General features: G+C 41.6%; 1 protein-coding gene across 3 annotated transcripts in view; it reads right to left on the reverse strand.

The window, feature by feature from the left end:
* LOC119915089 (seizure 6-like protein) overlaps positions 1 to 13,116 on the reverse strand; it is a 93,108-nt gene extending 79,992 nt beyond the window's left edge. For 2 of the 3 annotated variants that reach the window (XR_005446890.1, XM_038734665.1), the window contains exon 1: positions 12,584 to 13,115. Coding sequence is in view for 2 of the 3 variants with exons in the window: in XM_038734665.1 (XP_038590593.1) it covers positions 12,584 to 12,680 (97 nt within the window). In the remaining variant the exon portion in view is untranslated. Of the gene's footprint in view, positions 1 to 12,583 lie in introns of all 3 variants that reach the window. The other variant, XM_038734666.1, reaches the window with a different exon arrangement.
* Positions 13,117 to 13,490: the final 374 nt, after the last annotated feature.

Consider the following 13,490-nt stretch of genomic DNA (forward strand, 5'->3'; position numbering starts at 1 on the left):
TTAATCACAAACTGTATGAGGTGTTAACAGACCTGAAATCAGATTTTACGTGTCCAGAAAGACTGGACAGCAGAGCATGCAAGTGTCACGCTGAAAACTGATCATCCGCAGAAAACTGATTGCCGTCTGCAGGTTTGTCTTTGTGATACTTTTACGTTTCTTTTAACAGAATAATCACAATTGTGGCCAAATCAGTATTTGCAGTTTAAAGCGTAACCAGGCCGGACATTTACCTGATTATAGGCAATAACTGAAGACTGTTCATATTTGGAAAACGAATGTAGCCTATAATTAACATGACTTACTGTTGAGTTATATATAAAATAAAATAGATCTCTTTTGCAATTATCCTCTGCATTATTTAACTTGCTGTGTACCGACCAATCCAGTCTGTTTTACCTGTTGAAACACCTTTAAATGGCCAAAACAACCTATTTAATGCAGTATTCTGCTTGCCAGAAAGTGATTGCAGCCTCTATTGACTGGAAAGTTATTTCTACCCTGAAATGACTGATTATGTTCATGAGGGTTTTATTTGACAGATTATAACTCACCTAGTACTTTTTCCCTCCTAAAATACCTTTAAATGGCCAAAACAACACATGAAATACAGTATTGTACTTGTCAGAAAGTGATTGCAGCCTCTTCTTATTGACTGAAAGGTAGTTTCTGCCTCAAAATGACTTGATTTCATTCAGAAGATTTGACAGATTATAAAACCGAAATCGCTGAAATAAAAAAATAAAGCAACTAAACTCCGACTTTTGAACTACTGTTTCTCTGCACATGTAGCCTGTTTATAAGAGCAGTTACAAAATTACGTTAACGCCACTCTCTCCCGGCGAGTCCGAGCATCTGTGGCCGTAGCTGCCGGAGTTTCTTTCTAAGCAGATGAGTCAATAAATTAAATGTAGAAATGTTCGTGGTTGAAAGCTTTTACACTACTAGTTACTGGGAAAAGTAATAGTACCACAGTAACGCGTTACTGCCCAGCACCGTTCACCACATCACCAAACTAACCGACACGTGGATGAATTTTACCGTCCCACTTTCTGGTGTGATCGGACCTTCAGTCTACCTGGACTCTCAGAGGGATGTGGGTCAACATCTTAATTTGTTTTTATTTGTTAAATGTATGGGACTCGGTCTGACATGAATCAGGGTTTAAAAATGCAGATCAGTATATGTAAATTACTTTTAAAACCTCAATTTCCAATGAAGTTTGCAATGTCGGATTGGCAGGTTGTCAACGCGCTCCGTGCACAGGGAACTCAGATTTAATTTTATGTCATATTTTTTTAAAGAGGTGCCAAGGGGTTTTTTTAAGTGCACAAGCAGATGGATGTCGAGTAGGTGAGATTTGTCATTGTTGGTTGCATAATATTTTGTGTTAAGAGAGACAGGATATCAACTAATATACTGAATATGTGAATTGGTCGGCTGATGAGTAACAAGAAACGGCATATTTAGGGTTTTTTTCTCCGGTGCACAAGCGTTGCGTGAAGTTGATTGTGATTTATAAAGGGAACGTTGCTTGCAGATGTGCGTATTATTTTTTGCCGTACACTTTTAGTGAGGATTCAACGCACAGTTTTATAAATGAGGCTCCAAGACTGGAGAAGGAAAACAGAACCACCTCTAACACACACGCACAGCCATGGCTTAAAACACAAAGTTAAGCTTCAGTTAATTGCTTCTATTGTTGAGAAGTGTCAGCAGCATCCGTGCAATCCTGCTGCCATCCTAGAGAGGATAATCCTGGATACAACCCGCACTGAACCACACACACACTTTCAAACCCCTTTAAACTGTCGCACCGGGTCACAAAGGTCTAAGCAGACCTGCTGAGGTGGAGACATCACCGGCTTTAAGACCTGCGACTGCTTCAGGCGTCCTTCCTTTGATGTCAACACCGCACACACAGGAAGGTTAGGGACACACACACACACACGTTGAATAATTCACCGGGTTGTTGTCGTCGCTGGTACGTTCATTGCAGAAGCCGGGACCATATGTCAGACTGTGAGCTCTCACTTCTGGTCCTAATGAGCGCAGGGACTAATTGAGATGGCAGCCTCGTGCATCGTCTACACTCCTCCAGCTGCAGCGAACACAAACAAGCATGTGCACACACTCTCCCCAAAAACAAAGAGGAATCAGGCCAAAGACCCCTAAACAGTTCTCCTTTAATATGTTTTTAGGGTTAAAGGATGAAGCTGGTGATGGTTTATTTTTTTATTATCGTCAACAAATCCAATGAAAACACAGAAACCAACAGCATGTCAGTCCGTCCACTGGTTTAAATATATAGATTCATGTCTAAAAAGGCTCAGTAATTTCCTAAAAATAAAAAAAGCTCACTGTTGGCCGGGGAACCGGACGTATCTGCCAGAGCAAATGAAACATGAGCTCCCGATCTGAATACAGATTTCCACCCATCCTGGATCAATCACAACTGTTATCTATTATGGAGCCGGTTTGATATGATGACTGACAGAGGAAAAGCCTTTGAGACATTTTGGTAAACAACCAAGATGGCTGCCGCTGATGTGGATCTGTTTCTGTTGAATCTGCTGTCCTGTCAGAATTAAACGAACTGGACCGGGTATTTATATATACGACACATATATATAAAGCTTTTGTAGATAAGAAAGATGTGTTTGCAGTACTTTCGACAGCATTTGGTAAGTTAAATTCCGTTGCTCTGATTGGTTGTAGGTCAGTCCAGTTGCATCATTTTGGCATTTTGTTCTGCGCCCGTTGATAACGCACCTTGAAACTTCGTTCAGACTGCAGGCCAAACTGACCCAAATCAGATTTTTTTGCCCATATGTGACTCAGATTTGATCTTTTCCAGTTCGGATTTGGGCCACTTCCATATGAGGTCCAAATCAGATACAGATCGGATCTTTTTAACTCTAAGCTGTTGTCACAGTTCTGCCCTAGACGGAGCCGCGGTGAACGAAAAAGCTCCTCAAAAAGCCATAATTAAACATGTGACTCTCTTCCTCCTGTACCTCGCTATCATCTGCTCACAGATTCCCTTTCTTCCACCTGAAATCCACCGGACCGCGATCTTCTGAGTTACATGCATGATACTTCTGTCTGTGCGGACCATAGACTGTATATAAGAAGTGGTCGTAGTCATCGTGACGTCACCCGTTGGTTTGTGGACTGCCGTTTTGAAGCCTCGAGTTTGGCCGATAGGCCGCCGCCATGTTGATTTTTTGCTACCAGGAAGTGCCCTGAAGTGACCATATTTGGACGAGACGGTGGAGCTAACGGCTGACAGGGCTGATAAACTTTGTGTAGCGAACAACAGTCTTAAAGCTAAATGTGCTCACCAGAGAAAGTGAACAGCCGACTCCTAATAAGCTTTTTGAACGACGCTGGTTAAATTTACACAGTGCCGAGGGTACGAGTCACTCTAGCCTGATTGACAGATTGCTATGGTAACGACTTGTCAATCATAGATAATCCCGCCCTAAAGCCTCCCCTGCTTTCTGGTCTGCGTTCCTCTAAATGGGACCATAATTTACTAAATGAACATCATGCTGTGCTGAAGAAGACTTGAAACTAGCGACTGAGACCAGAAACTCATCAGGAAAGTGTTTACTGAGGGAATAAATCAGCTGACAAGTAGAAACATTTTACCATCATTTCTAATGGAGCAGGACTTCTTTTTGCAACCAGAAGAGTCGCTCCCTGCTGGTCGTCCAATAGAATACAGGTTTCAGAGACTTCCACATTGGGTTCAGGTCTCAGACCGGAACCGAACATCGGGAGGGTTAGCAAGTATCAGCTAACCGGAGCTAACCTCCGCTGCTCTCTTTACTTCTGTAGCCTACAACAGCGTGCTGCGTGTGACGTCGTGTTATTGTTCTGCGCATGCGGGTCACTTTCATTTAAGCAATAATGTGAACTGTCAAACAAAGAAATCAGTAGGAGCGTTAAGGCCTGCAGTCTGAATGTAGTCTTAGAGGTTAGAATTTGTGAACTAGTATGTCGGGTTGGGGCCAACGCATTCTCACTCCCAGCTCGCCACATATGACCGCTTGGTTAACACCCTTGGCATCCCCTTTTTAATGTCCTGGGTAACCTTAATTGTCGTTTTTGCATGTTTATGGCTCCACGTCCAAGTTAGCAATAATAAAAAAATGCCCTGTCCATTTAAACATTTGAAATAAACCACAGAGTTAATGTTGTGAAACGTCGCAATTTGGTTAAGCAACAAAACTACTTGGTAAGGTTTAGGAAAAGTTCATGGTTTGGGTTACAGTACGTTAGTAAATTAAGTTACGTAAGTTTTTTAAATTACGTAGCATAACTTAAAAAGAATCTATGTTGATTATTTGTTTATTTTGTTATTTATACTACTTTTAGCGTTCAACAATGACGCTAAAGGGTCTTAACCAAGCATCCATATGTGACGGTTTAGGAGTGAGAAGGGGTTGCTGTAGTTTCTATGAAACTAACAGGAGGAAATAGTGCTTCTGTTAGTGAGTATTTGGGGCAGCAGGACGGTGTATGTGGGACTGAGTCAGAATTAACTACAGTGTGTGTGTTCATGGTGATGAAGGAACATGTGACCCAGTGCAGCAGTGAGGCTCACTGATGGTTTAATAGTTTCTGGACAACAGTGGAGCTCTATGGCTCAGAGGAAGAAGAGATATCAGGCTGTGAGACACACACAGGACTCGTTAGTGGAAGAGCTGCAACTAAAAATGATTTTCATTATTGATTAATCTTTTAAAATGTAACAAAGACAACTGCGAACAAATGCTATTCACTATTTATCAGAGCCCACAGTGACGTCTTTTGTGCAAACAACAGTCCAAAACCCAAACATATTTAATTTATGATCATTAAAGACTAAATAAAACAGCAAATATTCACATTTGAGAGGCTGAAACAAAAGACAATCGGTAATTTTTGCTTGAAGAATAATCGAAACAATAAATATATGACCAACAAAGCTGCATATTAATTATCCGTTGGTCGACTCATCGAAAAATCATTGCAGCTCTAGTTATTGGGACAAACGTAACGTTGTCTTTTAGTCTATTCATTGGATTTGTTGGATGCTGGAGTGTCCTTGAATAAAACATTTTAGTCAAAGATAACATCATGTTCAATAAAATATAGTTGACTCTGCCTGAAATGTAAGAAATCTAATTTAAAAACATTTATTATGTCTATTCTGCTCTCCATTAATGCAGCATATAGACAATATGTGGGCTAAATACATTATTACAAACCTGGACTGCAGTACTGGACAACACAGTGTTAGCTCTCCATTAAGAGCACAGTGATCGGTCCGATTGTGTTAATCAGGGGATCATATTCAGGCGAACTCTCCTAGAAATGAAAGGTTAAACCCGTCTAAGCCCACCTGTGCTCTGGGCCGAAAGAGCTGCTGATTAAAATGGGGTCACCTCCAACTTTCTGTCTGTTTCCGTCTCCGCTGACTCCAGCTTTTCCTTCCACCTGCTGTGTCTCTGCAGAGTGTCTTCATGCCATTTGATTCTGCCGGCACATCTTCCAATCAAATACCTTTCACGGATAAACTTCACATGTAAACCAATATGTAAACATGAACATATTGTCTGTTCATGTTTACAGATAAAAATAGCATCTAAATATCTGCAGTAATATTCGCCCCCCCCCAACATCTCTGTCCATAAATCTGCTTCATACTAAAGGTTATAAATCATAATAATCAGAGTTTTCACTCCAGGTGATAGTTGTCTGCACAGTGCCAACAACAACAGCTGCTTGAAGCCAAACCAGCAGGACGTTTTAAGATACAGATTTCCCAAAATGTAAATAAATAGGTAAGAAACACGGCGGTGTAGGTTGGATCAAAATGTAGACATCCAGCGAGGTTCATCCTCAATAACTTAAAACAGGATCAACTAAATGGAACCAGCTACTGGACCTCCTCCCATTATATCAATGTATATCAATATATCAGTGTTTTTAATGCGCATTTTGAAGTATGGCATTAGAAAAGGTTGATGGAAACGGCGAATTGGAAAAATACTTACTTCATTTCGCAGTCTGTCTGAGTTACAATCTGAGCTTTGTGGGGGTCTCTAAAATACATAAACAATAAAAATGGGCCAACGACCGGCCCATAAAGCATGGACAGCGGCCCATTGGCTAATTTTCTATGCTGACACTGGGCCGGCCCAATCACCTCTGTTACCAGCCCCCACCCCCTCTGCTTTCTGTGTCTTGCGTTACATATATATATATATATATATATATATATATATATATATATATATAGCATTATATTATATTTTTATATTCTCAATTGTCACCTGCCACCTGAATTTTGTTCTTCCCTGGTGCAGAAAATGTCTCCAGTATGCAGGAAATTAAGTGTTTCATGCTCAAAATCTTCTGGGGGAGGTAAATATTTTTTTCCTAAATAGCAGGCCTATTATATTCTTGTGTTGTTGTCATGGCCCCAATCTTGTGCACTGTCACGTCTCATGGGCTAAGTGTTTCGTCACACCCCTAATCTGAGTCCTTAGATGGAAGGATGGTGTATTGGTGAGGCGTGTCCAACCAATTTGGGTCGGCCGCCCGGCCAAAAATGCCAGGCCTGTTTTTTTTGTCTGAGTCCAGCCCTGCAGGCGGAGATAAATAAATAACTAAATAATAAGGAGAGAGAGGGAGAGATAAATCATTGCTTAATAGGTGATTCAACATTTCCCTCTCTCACACACAGCACACAGCAGTCCACTACTTGTCTGCGATATAGCAACAAAGTTTAGGTTTCAATAGCCTGAAAAACGCTCACTCGAGGTGTTTTTTGCCTTTGTTGAAAAAGAGTAAATGCGCTAATTGGCAGATGGAAACACTTTTGCAGAATAAGTTCTGACATAGTGAAATACATTTCTGAGGAACTCTCTCCATTTTTCTAACATCAATGGCCCTCTGGTTCATGCGACTGGTTTTGTTTCTGGTTTGGAACCATTATGTCTTGTTTATTACAGCCATGTGTGACGTCACTGCGCTCGCCGTAGCCTGGTTTATTCGCTCCAAACCAGCTGATGGAAACAAATTCACATTTTCATGTCTTTGTTTTTTTTTTACAACATTTCAAAAGTCCGCTTAAAATTCACACAACAATTGGATGGAAACATGGGTTATGCAATATGGCCATGTAGCTATTAAACCCCTTAACGGCGATTGTCGCAAATTCGCATCACACCTCTTCCTTTCAGACTTCAGCTGAGATGGCGTTTGTATTCCCCTGATGTTTGTGCATATTCCAGACGTACCTGGGAACCTTTTGCAAGCACTGGTTTCTCAATTACGCCTGTTAATGCTGCTAATTTGCATCATACCTGAATTTATATCTTTTCGATGTTCTATAGACAAATTATAACAATTTCCACTTAATTTAACATCAACCTGAGAGCAAATGAAAACAGAAAATCTTTTTTAAAAAATGTAAATAAATCCAGGCATGGTTAACAGTTACACAGCTTCCAGTCCAGACTCTTAATTGATAACCCCACTCTTAATTAGTGACGAGGGAGGAGAGAACTAAACGTTCAGGAGTGTGGTTACACCTCCACAGAGTCGACGCTGACAGACTTTTGCTTGTTAGAACGGACACACGAGTAATCTGTCCAAACATTTATCCAAAGAGCATCATATACAGTTTTCGACCCCAGCTCGTACTTCCTCGGTGCTCCGCCTGGGTCAGGTATGTATGCGAGCAGCCCACACTAAATTATACACACATGGGTTCATGATTAAAAGTAACCAGTTGATTGTTTAGCTGTGGGTGGTTCATAAACTCATGCAGTAAATAATTGTTTTATTTATTTAACTAAAAGAATACTGTTAAAGTACCAGATCGTAGTAATAATCCCATTAGTAGTAATACCGTTAAGATCTTAATAATCCTTACAAATATATTTCTCTTTTCTTGTTTCATTCTGTGTCTTTCTCTGATGCTTATTCTCAAAAGTTTGAAGCCTGAGGATCTGGTTGTATAATAAGGCCGGAGTTGCTCAACCATAAGAAACAATCTCCTCCGTCTCCCCCCTCAGCTTCATCTTTCTCTCCTCTCACTCACAAGTTATAGGAGGGCAAAACAAAACGAGAGGAGAGAGCCGACAGGAGGATGGCAACTGAAGAGGAAACGGGGGAGGTGAAGTGATGAGGGGAGAAAGGCGAATTACAAGATGAGTGAGTTCTGAAGAAGAGAATCTATATTGTTTTTATTAACTCACAGTCAACTTACAACAAAACAATGCCAGCGTGGGTCGATAGAAACGGCTCCATGCTGCTCTCCGGATGCAGTTGGCTTTGCTTCCCAGCTGGAGCTCATGGATCTGTACTCAGCTGTCAATCTGTCTCTCTAGCAGATTATCACTCTCACCCGGAGAAATTAGACCACGCAGTGATCCAGCCTATCTTCATACACAGGCACAATCCTCGCATTAAAACACACGCACACACAGTCGCAGGCCTGCTCCGTGAGAATACATCTCTGCTGGGTGATCCCATTTACCACAGACACCGACGGTGAGATGAGAGCAGTGATGCAGTGCATGATACGCTCTGTGTGTGTGTGCATATGTGTGTGTGGTTGCATTTACAGATCGAACATTCGTGCACGTCCGCGGTGAAAGACGATAGTGACAAGGATTAACAAGAGGACTGAAGCCTGCTGGGAACTGAATGATGAATTCGTATGAACATGAGTGTAGGTGTGTGTGTGTGTGTGACGGAGAGTGGGGGCTTGTTTTAGTATATTCGTGGGCTCCAATAACAAGAAGAACACTATACTTGTGGGGTCCGACATCTTTGTGTGACCAAAATGCTGGATCCCACAAGTTTAAAGGGCTCTTTGAGGGTTAAGACTTGGTTTTGGGGTTCAGGTTAGAATTGGGTTAAGGTTAGGATAAGGGAATGCATCATGTCAAGGATGTCTGTGTGTGTGTGTGTGTGTGTGTGTGTGTGTGTGTGTGTGTGCTTTAAAAGACTGCACAAAAACGTGAAAAACATTAATTGTGCTGTAGTTGCCACAAGCAGATGCTGTAAGGAAAACATAGCTGCTGCAAATCAGTTGTATATAAACTTAAAGGTCAAGTGTTTAATATTTAGGAGGATCTGTTGGCAGAAATGCAACATAATATCCATTACTATGTTTTCAGTGGTGTGTGAAGACCTTACATAATGAACCGTTATTATTTTTATTACCTTAGAATGAGACATTTCTATGTACATACACGGCAGGTCCTCATGTCATGTTTCTACAGTAGCCCAAATGGACAAACTGCTCTACAGAGTGTGTTTCGTCACTGAAATTTGGACTAATGGAGGGCCACACGTATTATTATTACAGAGCGTGTCGGCCACCGTAGCTTCTCCTGCGCGCTTTCAAAGGGAGGAGTGAGCGGTGACCAGAGGTTGGTTGCAATTCATAACCCTCACCAGTAGATGCCACTAAAACTTACACACAACTTTTAATTTCTGGGAGGAAATGTTGAGAAATGTGTTGCAGAAAACTGACCCTGGATCTGCCACACCATAAATTACTTAAAAAACACAAATGTTTTAATGTCTTAAATGTCTTTTTTTTTCTTTTCTTTTTTTTTTTTAAAGACATTAAAACATTTTAAAAATGTTTTAATGTCTAAAGCCAACATATTGAAATTCTTTCCTTGGACAATATGTACACATCGCAACTACAATATGGTTAAGGTGAGGGAATGATCAGGGCGTACAGTAAATCTATGAACGTAATTAATAATAGGGATCCTGTTCAAAGAGACATTTGATTCATTTACGTAGCAAACTCTTTTGTTGTTTGCCCAGAAACAATTCTGAATGTCTTTGTTTCGGCAGCAGACTTTCTGTCATAACTTTGTAGTATCCAAGTACAAGACCAGATAACCCTGACAACAACAAAAAAAGACAAAGCCACAGAGGACATTATACAGAAAAACAGCATTGGTTGTTTCAGCAAATCTCCAAAAATCACATTTGTTTACTTTCAAGCGTCAAAGACTTCCTGCAGCCGTCCCTTAGATTATGACTCTTCAACAAAAGTCCTGAAGCATTCTTTTTACCCCATCCACCTCCCTACACAGAGTTTCTCGCTCTTTATACTACGTCATCTGACTTACTCCTTTGGATTCAAATAAGCTGCTTGAACTAAAAGGCTGATACAATACCGTTAATGCTATAGATTATTTATAATAACAGCAAATTTTGGGTTGCCAGGTTGTAAATGCTCAGTATTTGTATAGCGCCTTTCTAGTCTTTTCGACCACTCAAAGCGCTTTTACACTACATCTGCATTCACCATTCACTCACTGAGTCTAAGTGCTCAGACAGAAACTAACATTCACACACATTCATACACTGGCGGAACAGCCGCCAGGGGAAATTCGGGGTTAGGTATCTTGCCCAAGGACACTTCGACATGCAGCCTGGGGGGAGCCGGGATTGAACCGCCGACCTTCCAATTAATGGCCAACCTGCTCTACCTCCTGAGCCACAGCTGGGAAATCACCCTCCAGCACGACACTTGTTTTCTTTGTTGTTTTATGTTAGCGAATGTATCTGGAAAATTCTTCGTAAATGTCCGTAAATAATTAATAAACGGTTTCATAAAGGATCACTTTCTAATAAGTCATCACGGCTGACTTTATAAATGTTAGCAGGTCATTTATAAGGGCCATTCTCTATTTTTTATAAACTGTAATATCCAGAACGTTCTCATCTCAGGGCGTCCAATACCAACGCTTTCAGAAAAAGTGACAAAGCGTAGATATTTGACGCGAAAGGTACCTTTTAGCGTCTCTATGAGACGCTCTGGGGCGTCTCACACAACCGAAAGTGCTAGCTATCTACCCTTCCACTTTGTCACATTGTCTGAAAGTGTCGGTAATGGCGCACTGAGATGAGAACGCATTATAATTACATGTGGTGTGCCACAAGGAAACTACTTGGGTCCACTTTTATTTTAAATTTTTATAAATTATTTACCGTATACGTTATTTAAAAAAATGCAATCGTATGCAGATGACTCAACCTTGTTCTGTGCTTCACCAACATTAGAGGAGCTGAGAGAGAATCTACATGTTGAGATGTTTTTACTAACTAGGTGAGAATGAAGAAATTAGTAGTGAATATCAGAACTCAGTGTACGTGGTAGGAATGTTGATGGATGTCAGTTCAGCAGCTCCCTGAGACCAAATTACTGGGTGTTAAATTAGATAATTTACTGATATGGTCTGATCACATGGATGATGGGAAATGATCTGCATATGTTTTTGGTCGGTCACCTGTTCTGTCACACCTGAGTCTGTCCAGTCAGGTGCTACTGAGAAACATCTAAAAACCCTTCAGACCAAAGCAGCCAAATTAATGTGCGAGATAAACTCTCATCATGTCTGACTGTAGAGGTTAAAATCTTCTGAAATAATACACCACATTTCGTTTATGAAAAACTAGTCCACACAGGTTTTTGTCAGAGGTATAACCTAATACACGTCAGATGAGCTCTGGTTGGCTGCATAATAGATTGGGACGATTTTGGGTCAGATTCGCCCTGCTGATTCCCTTTTCTCAGTCTTGAGTTCATCCACAGTTTGATTTTGCACACAAAAGGTCAACCAGCTGACGACGTTTGCCTCCATTTGTTTGTTTTGTTGTTTTCATTACACATTTCACTTATTTTCCTATATTTACGGCTTGGCGGAATTGAAGTAGTATCAGTGTTTCTTCTTGTTAGACTTTTAGTTTTAGACTTTTAGTTTTAATTCTGACCAAATAATCCCTCCATAGTATTGATACTATGTGATTAGAAATTGTTGTTTTGTTAGTGTTTTTATATTTATTGTTGTTTTTGTGTGGCGGGCAGGAAGACCAGCGATGGAGGAGGATTTTCTACAATCTGGCAACCTCATAATGGCTCTATAAAGCATTAGTAAATAATTAATGAAGCAATAATAAAGCCATCAAATTAATTGATCAGTAAGTGGCACCACATCTTTTTAAAAGCGTTTGTCCAACTGATGGACTGACTGATGTTTCAAACTTTCCTTTCTTCTCTGTCTTGTCAGCCTGATCTGTAATCTCCCCACTGATGCTCTCAAACTGAAGGAATCCCCTCCACCACCACCACACCTGTCTCCCACTCCGTGCGTGAGAACCGGTCTAACTGCAGAGCTTGTTGACAGGTGATCTCTCCCTGCATCCTGATCGAGGCTCCCACGCACACGAGTGGGCTCCGGTCCACATGCACTCTCTCAGGAAAGCTGAGCAGCCAAACTGGAAAATAAATAGCCCGCAACAGCGTTTATTTCAAGACTTCAAAGGCTGCTTCAGACACCCCCTCTCTCCTCCTCCACCTCCTCCTACGAGTCGCGGGGAGGAGATGTCTCCACGCAAGACAGGGATGCCCAGAGAGGCGAGTTGTTTTTGCAGCAATCTAAAAAAGCTGAACTAATAAAGCTGCTTGGTCAGAAGCCAAGACGAGAGGGGTTTAGATTAAACAACATGCAGGCTGGTTTGATCACGAGAACACAAAATGAGACTGTACCTCCTGCTGAGACGCGGCTCCACAGCAGCCCGATCCACAGCACCGCGGACAAGGTGATGCGGAGTCGGTACCCGACCGAGCAGGCGGCCGGTGGCATGGCGACAAAAGCCGGTCCAGAGGGGAGAGAGAGAGGGTGTATATATATATATATACAAATGAGAGTACAGCAGGAGAAACTGTGCAGGAGACGAGCTCTCGGGTCTGTCAGCTGGCTGATCTGCAGTCAGTCGGTCAGGTCGCGGTCAGGATCAGAGACGATCCGCGTGTCAGAGCAGCATCCTCCTGACTGCAAGGAGCGCCTCCTGCTTTCTGCCTCCGATCTGTCCTCCTTTTCTCCTCCGCGGACTCCTCTGCCCTCTCTCTCTCTCTCTCTCTCTCTCTCTCTCTCTCCCGCCCACCCCCTCCACACACACAGACCTGACCTTAATGATAATGAAACTTTTGCTCAGAGAGAGTGCATGCATGTGTGTCAGGGTGACTGTTGTGGGCTGCAGTAAGACCAGGACACACTTACATAAGATGGAGAGAGAGAGAGAGAGGCAAAATAACATTGTCCCATGTAGTGCAGATTTACTGGCTGGATGTTTGCAGGGGTGGTGTTGGTGTTGGTGGTGCAGGTTTGACGTATCCATATCATCCTGAGCTGGTAATCTGTTTAAGTAGCTGTATTTCACATATAAATCCACTGCAATCTAAAGCTTTAGAGTCAACTGAACATACCGCAGCTGATAAATGCTGAGAGAAACAGAAAATACTGGTCCTTTTTACTGATTTGATGCTGAATATTAATTCATGTCTAAAGGTGTCTTTGGGGACGCAGGGGACGTCTCCCCACCACTTTTTGAAAGAATTTGCTAAAGGTTTTGTAAAATTAGCTTGCAACAACAAATGTTACATAACAAATAAA

This window comes from Micropterus salmoides, unplaced genomic scaffold, assembly GCF_014851395.1.
Source record: "Micropterus salmoides isolate LMB-PRFRI ecotype aquatic unplaced genomic scaffold, ASM1485139v1 Ms_hic_scaffold_20, whole genome shotgun sequence".
Classification (NCBI taxonomy): Eukaryota; Metazoa; Chordata; class Actinopteri; order Centrarchiformes; family Centrarchidae; genus Micropterus; species Micropterus salmoides.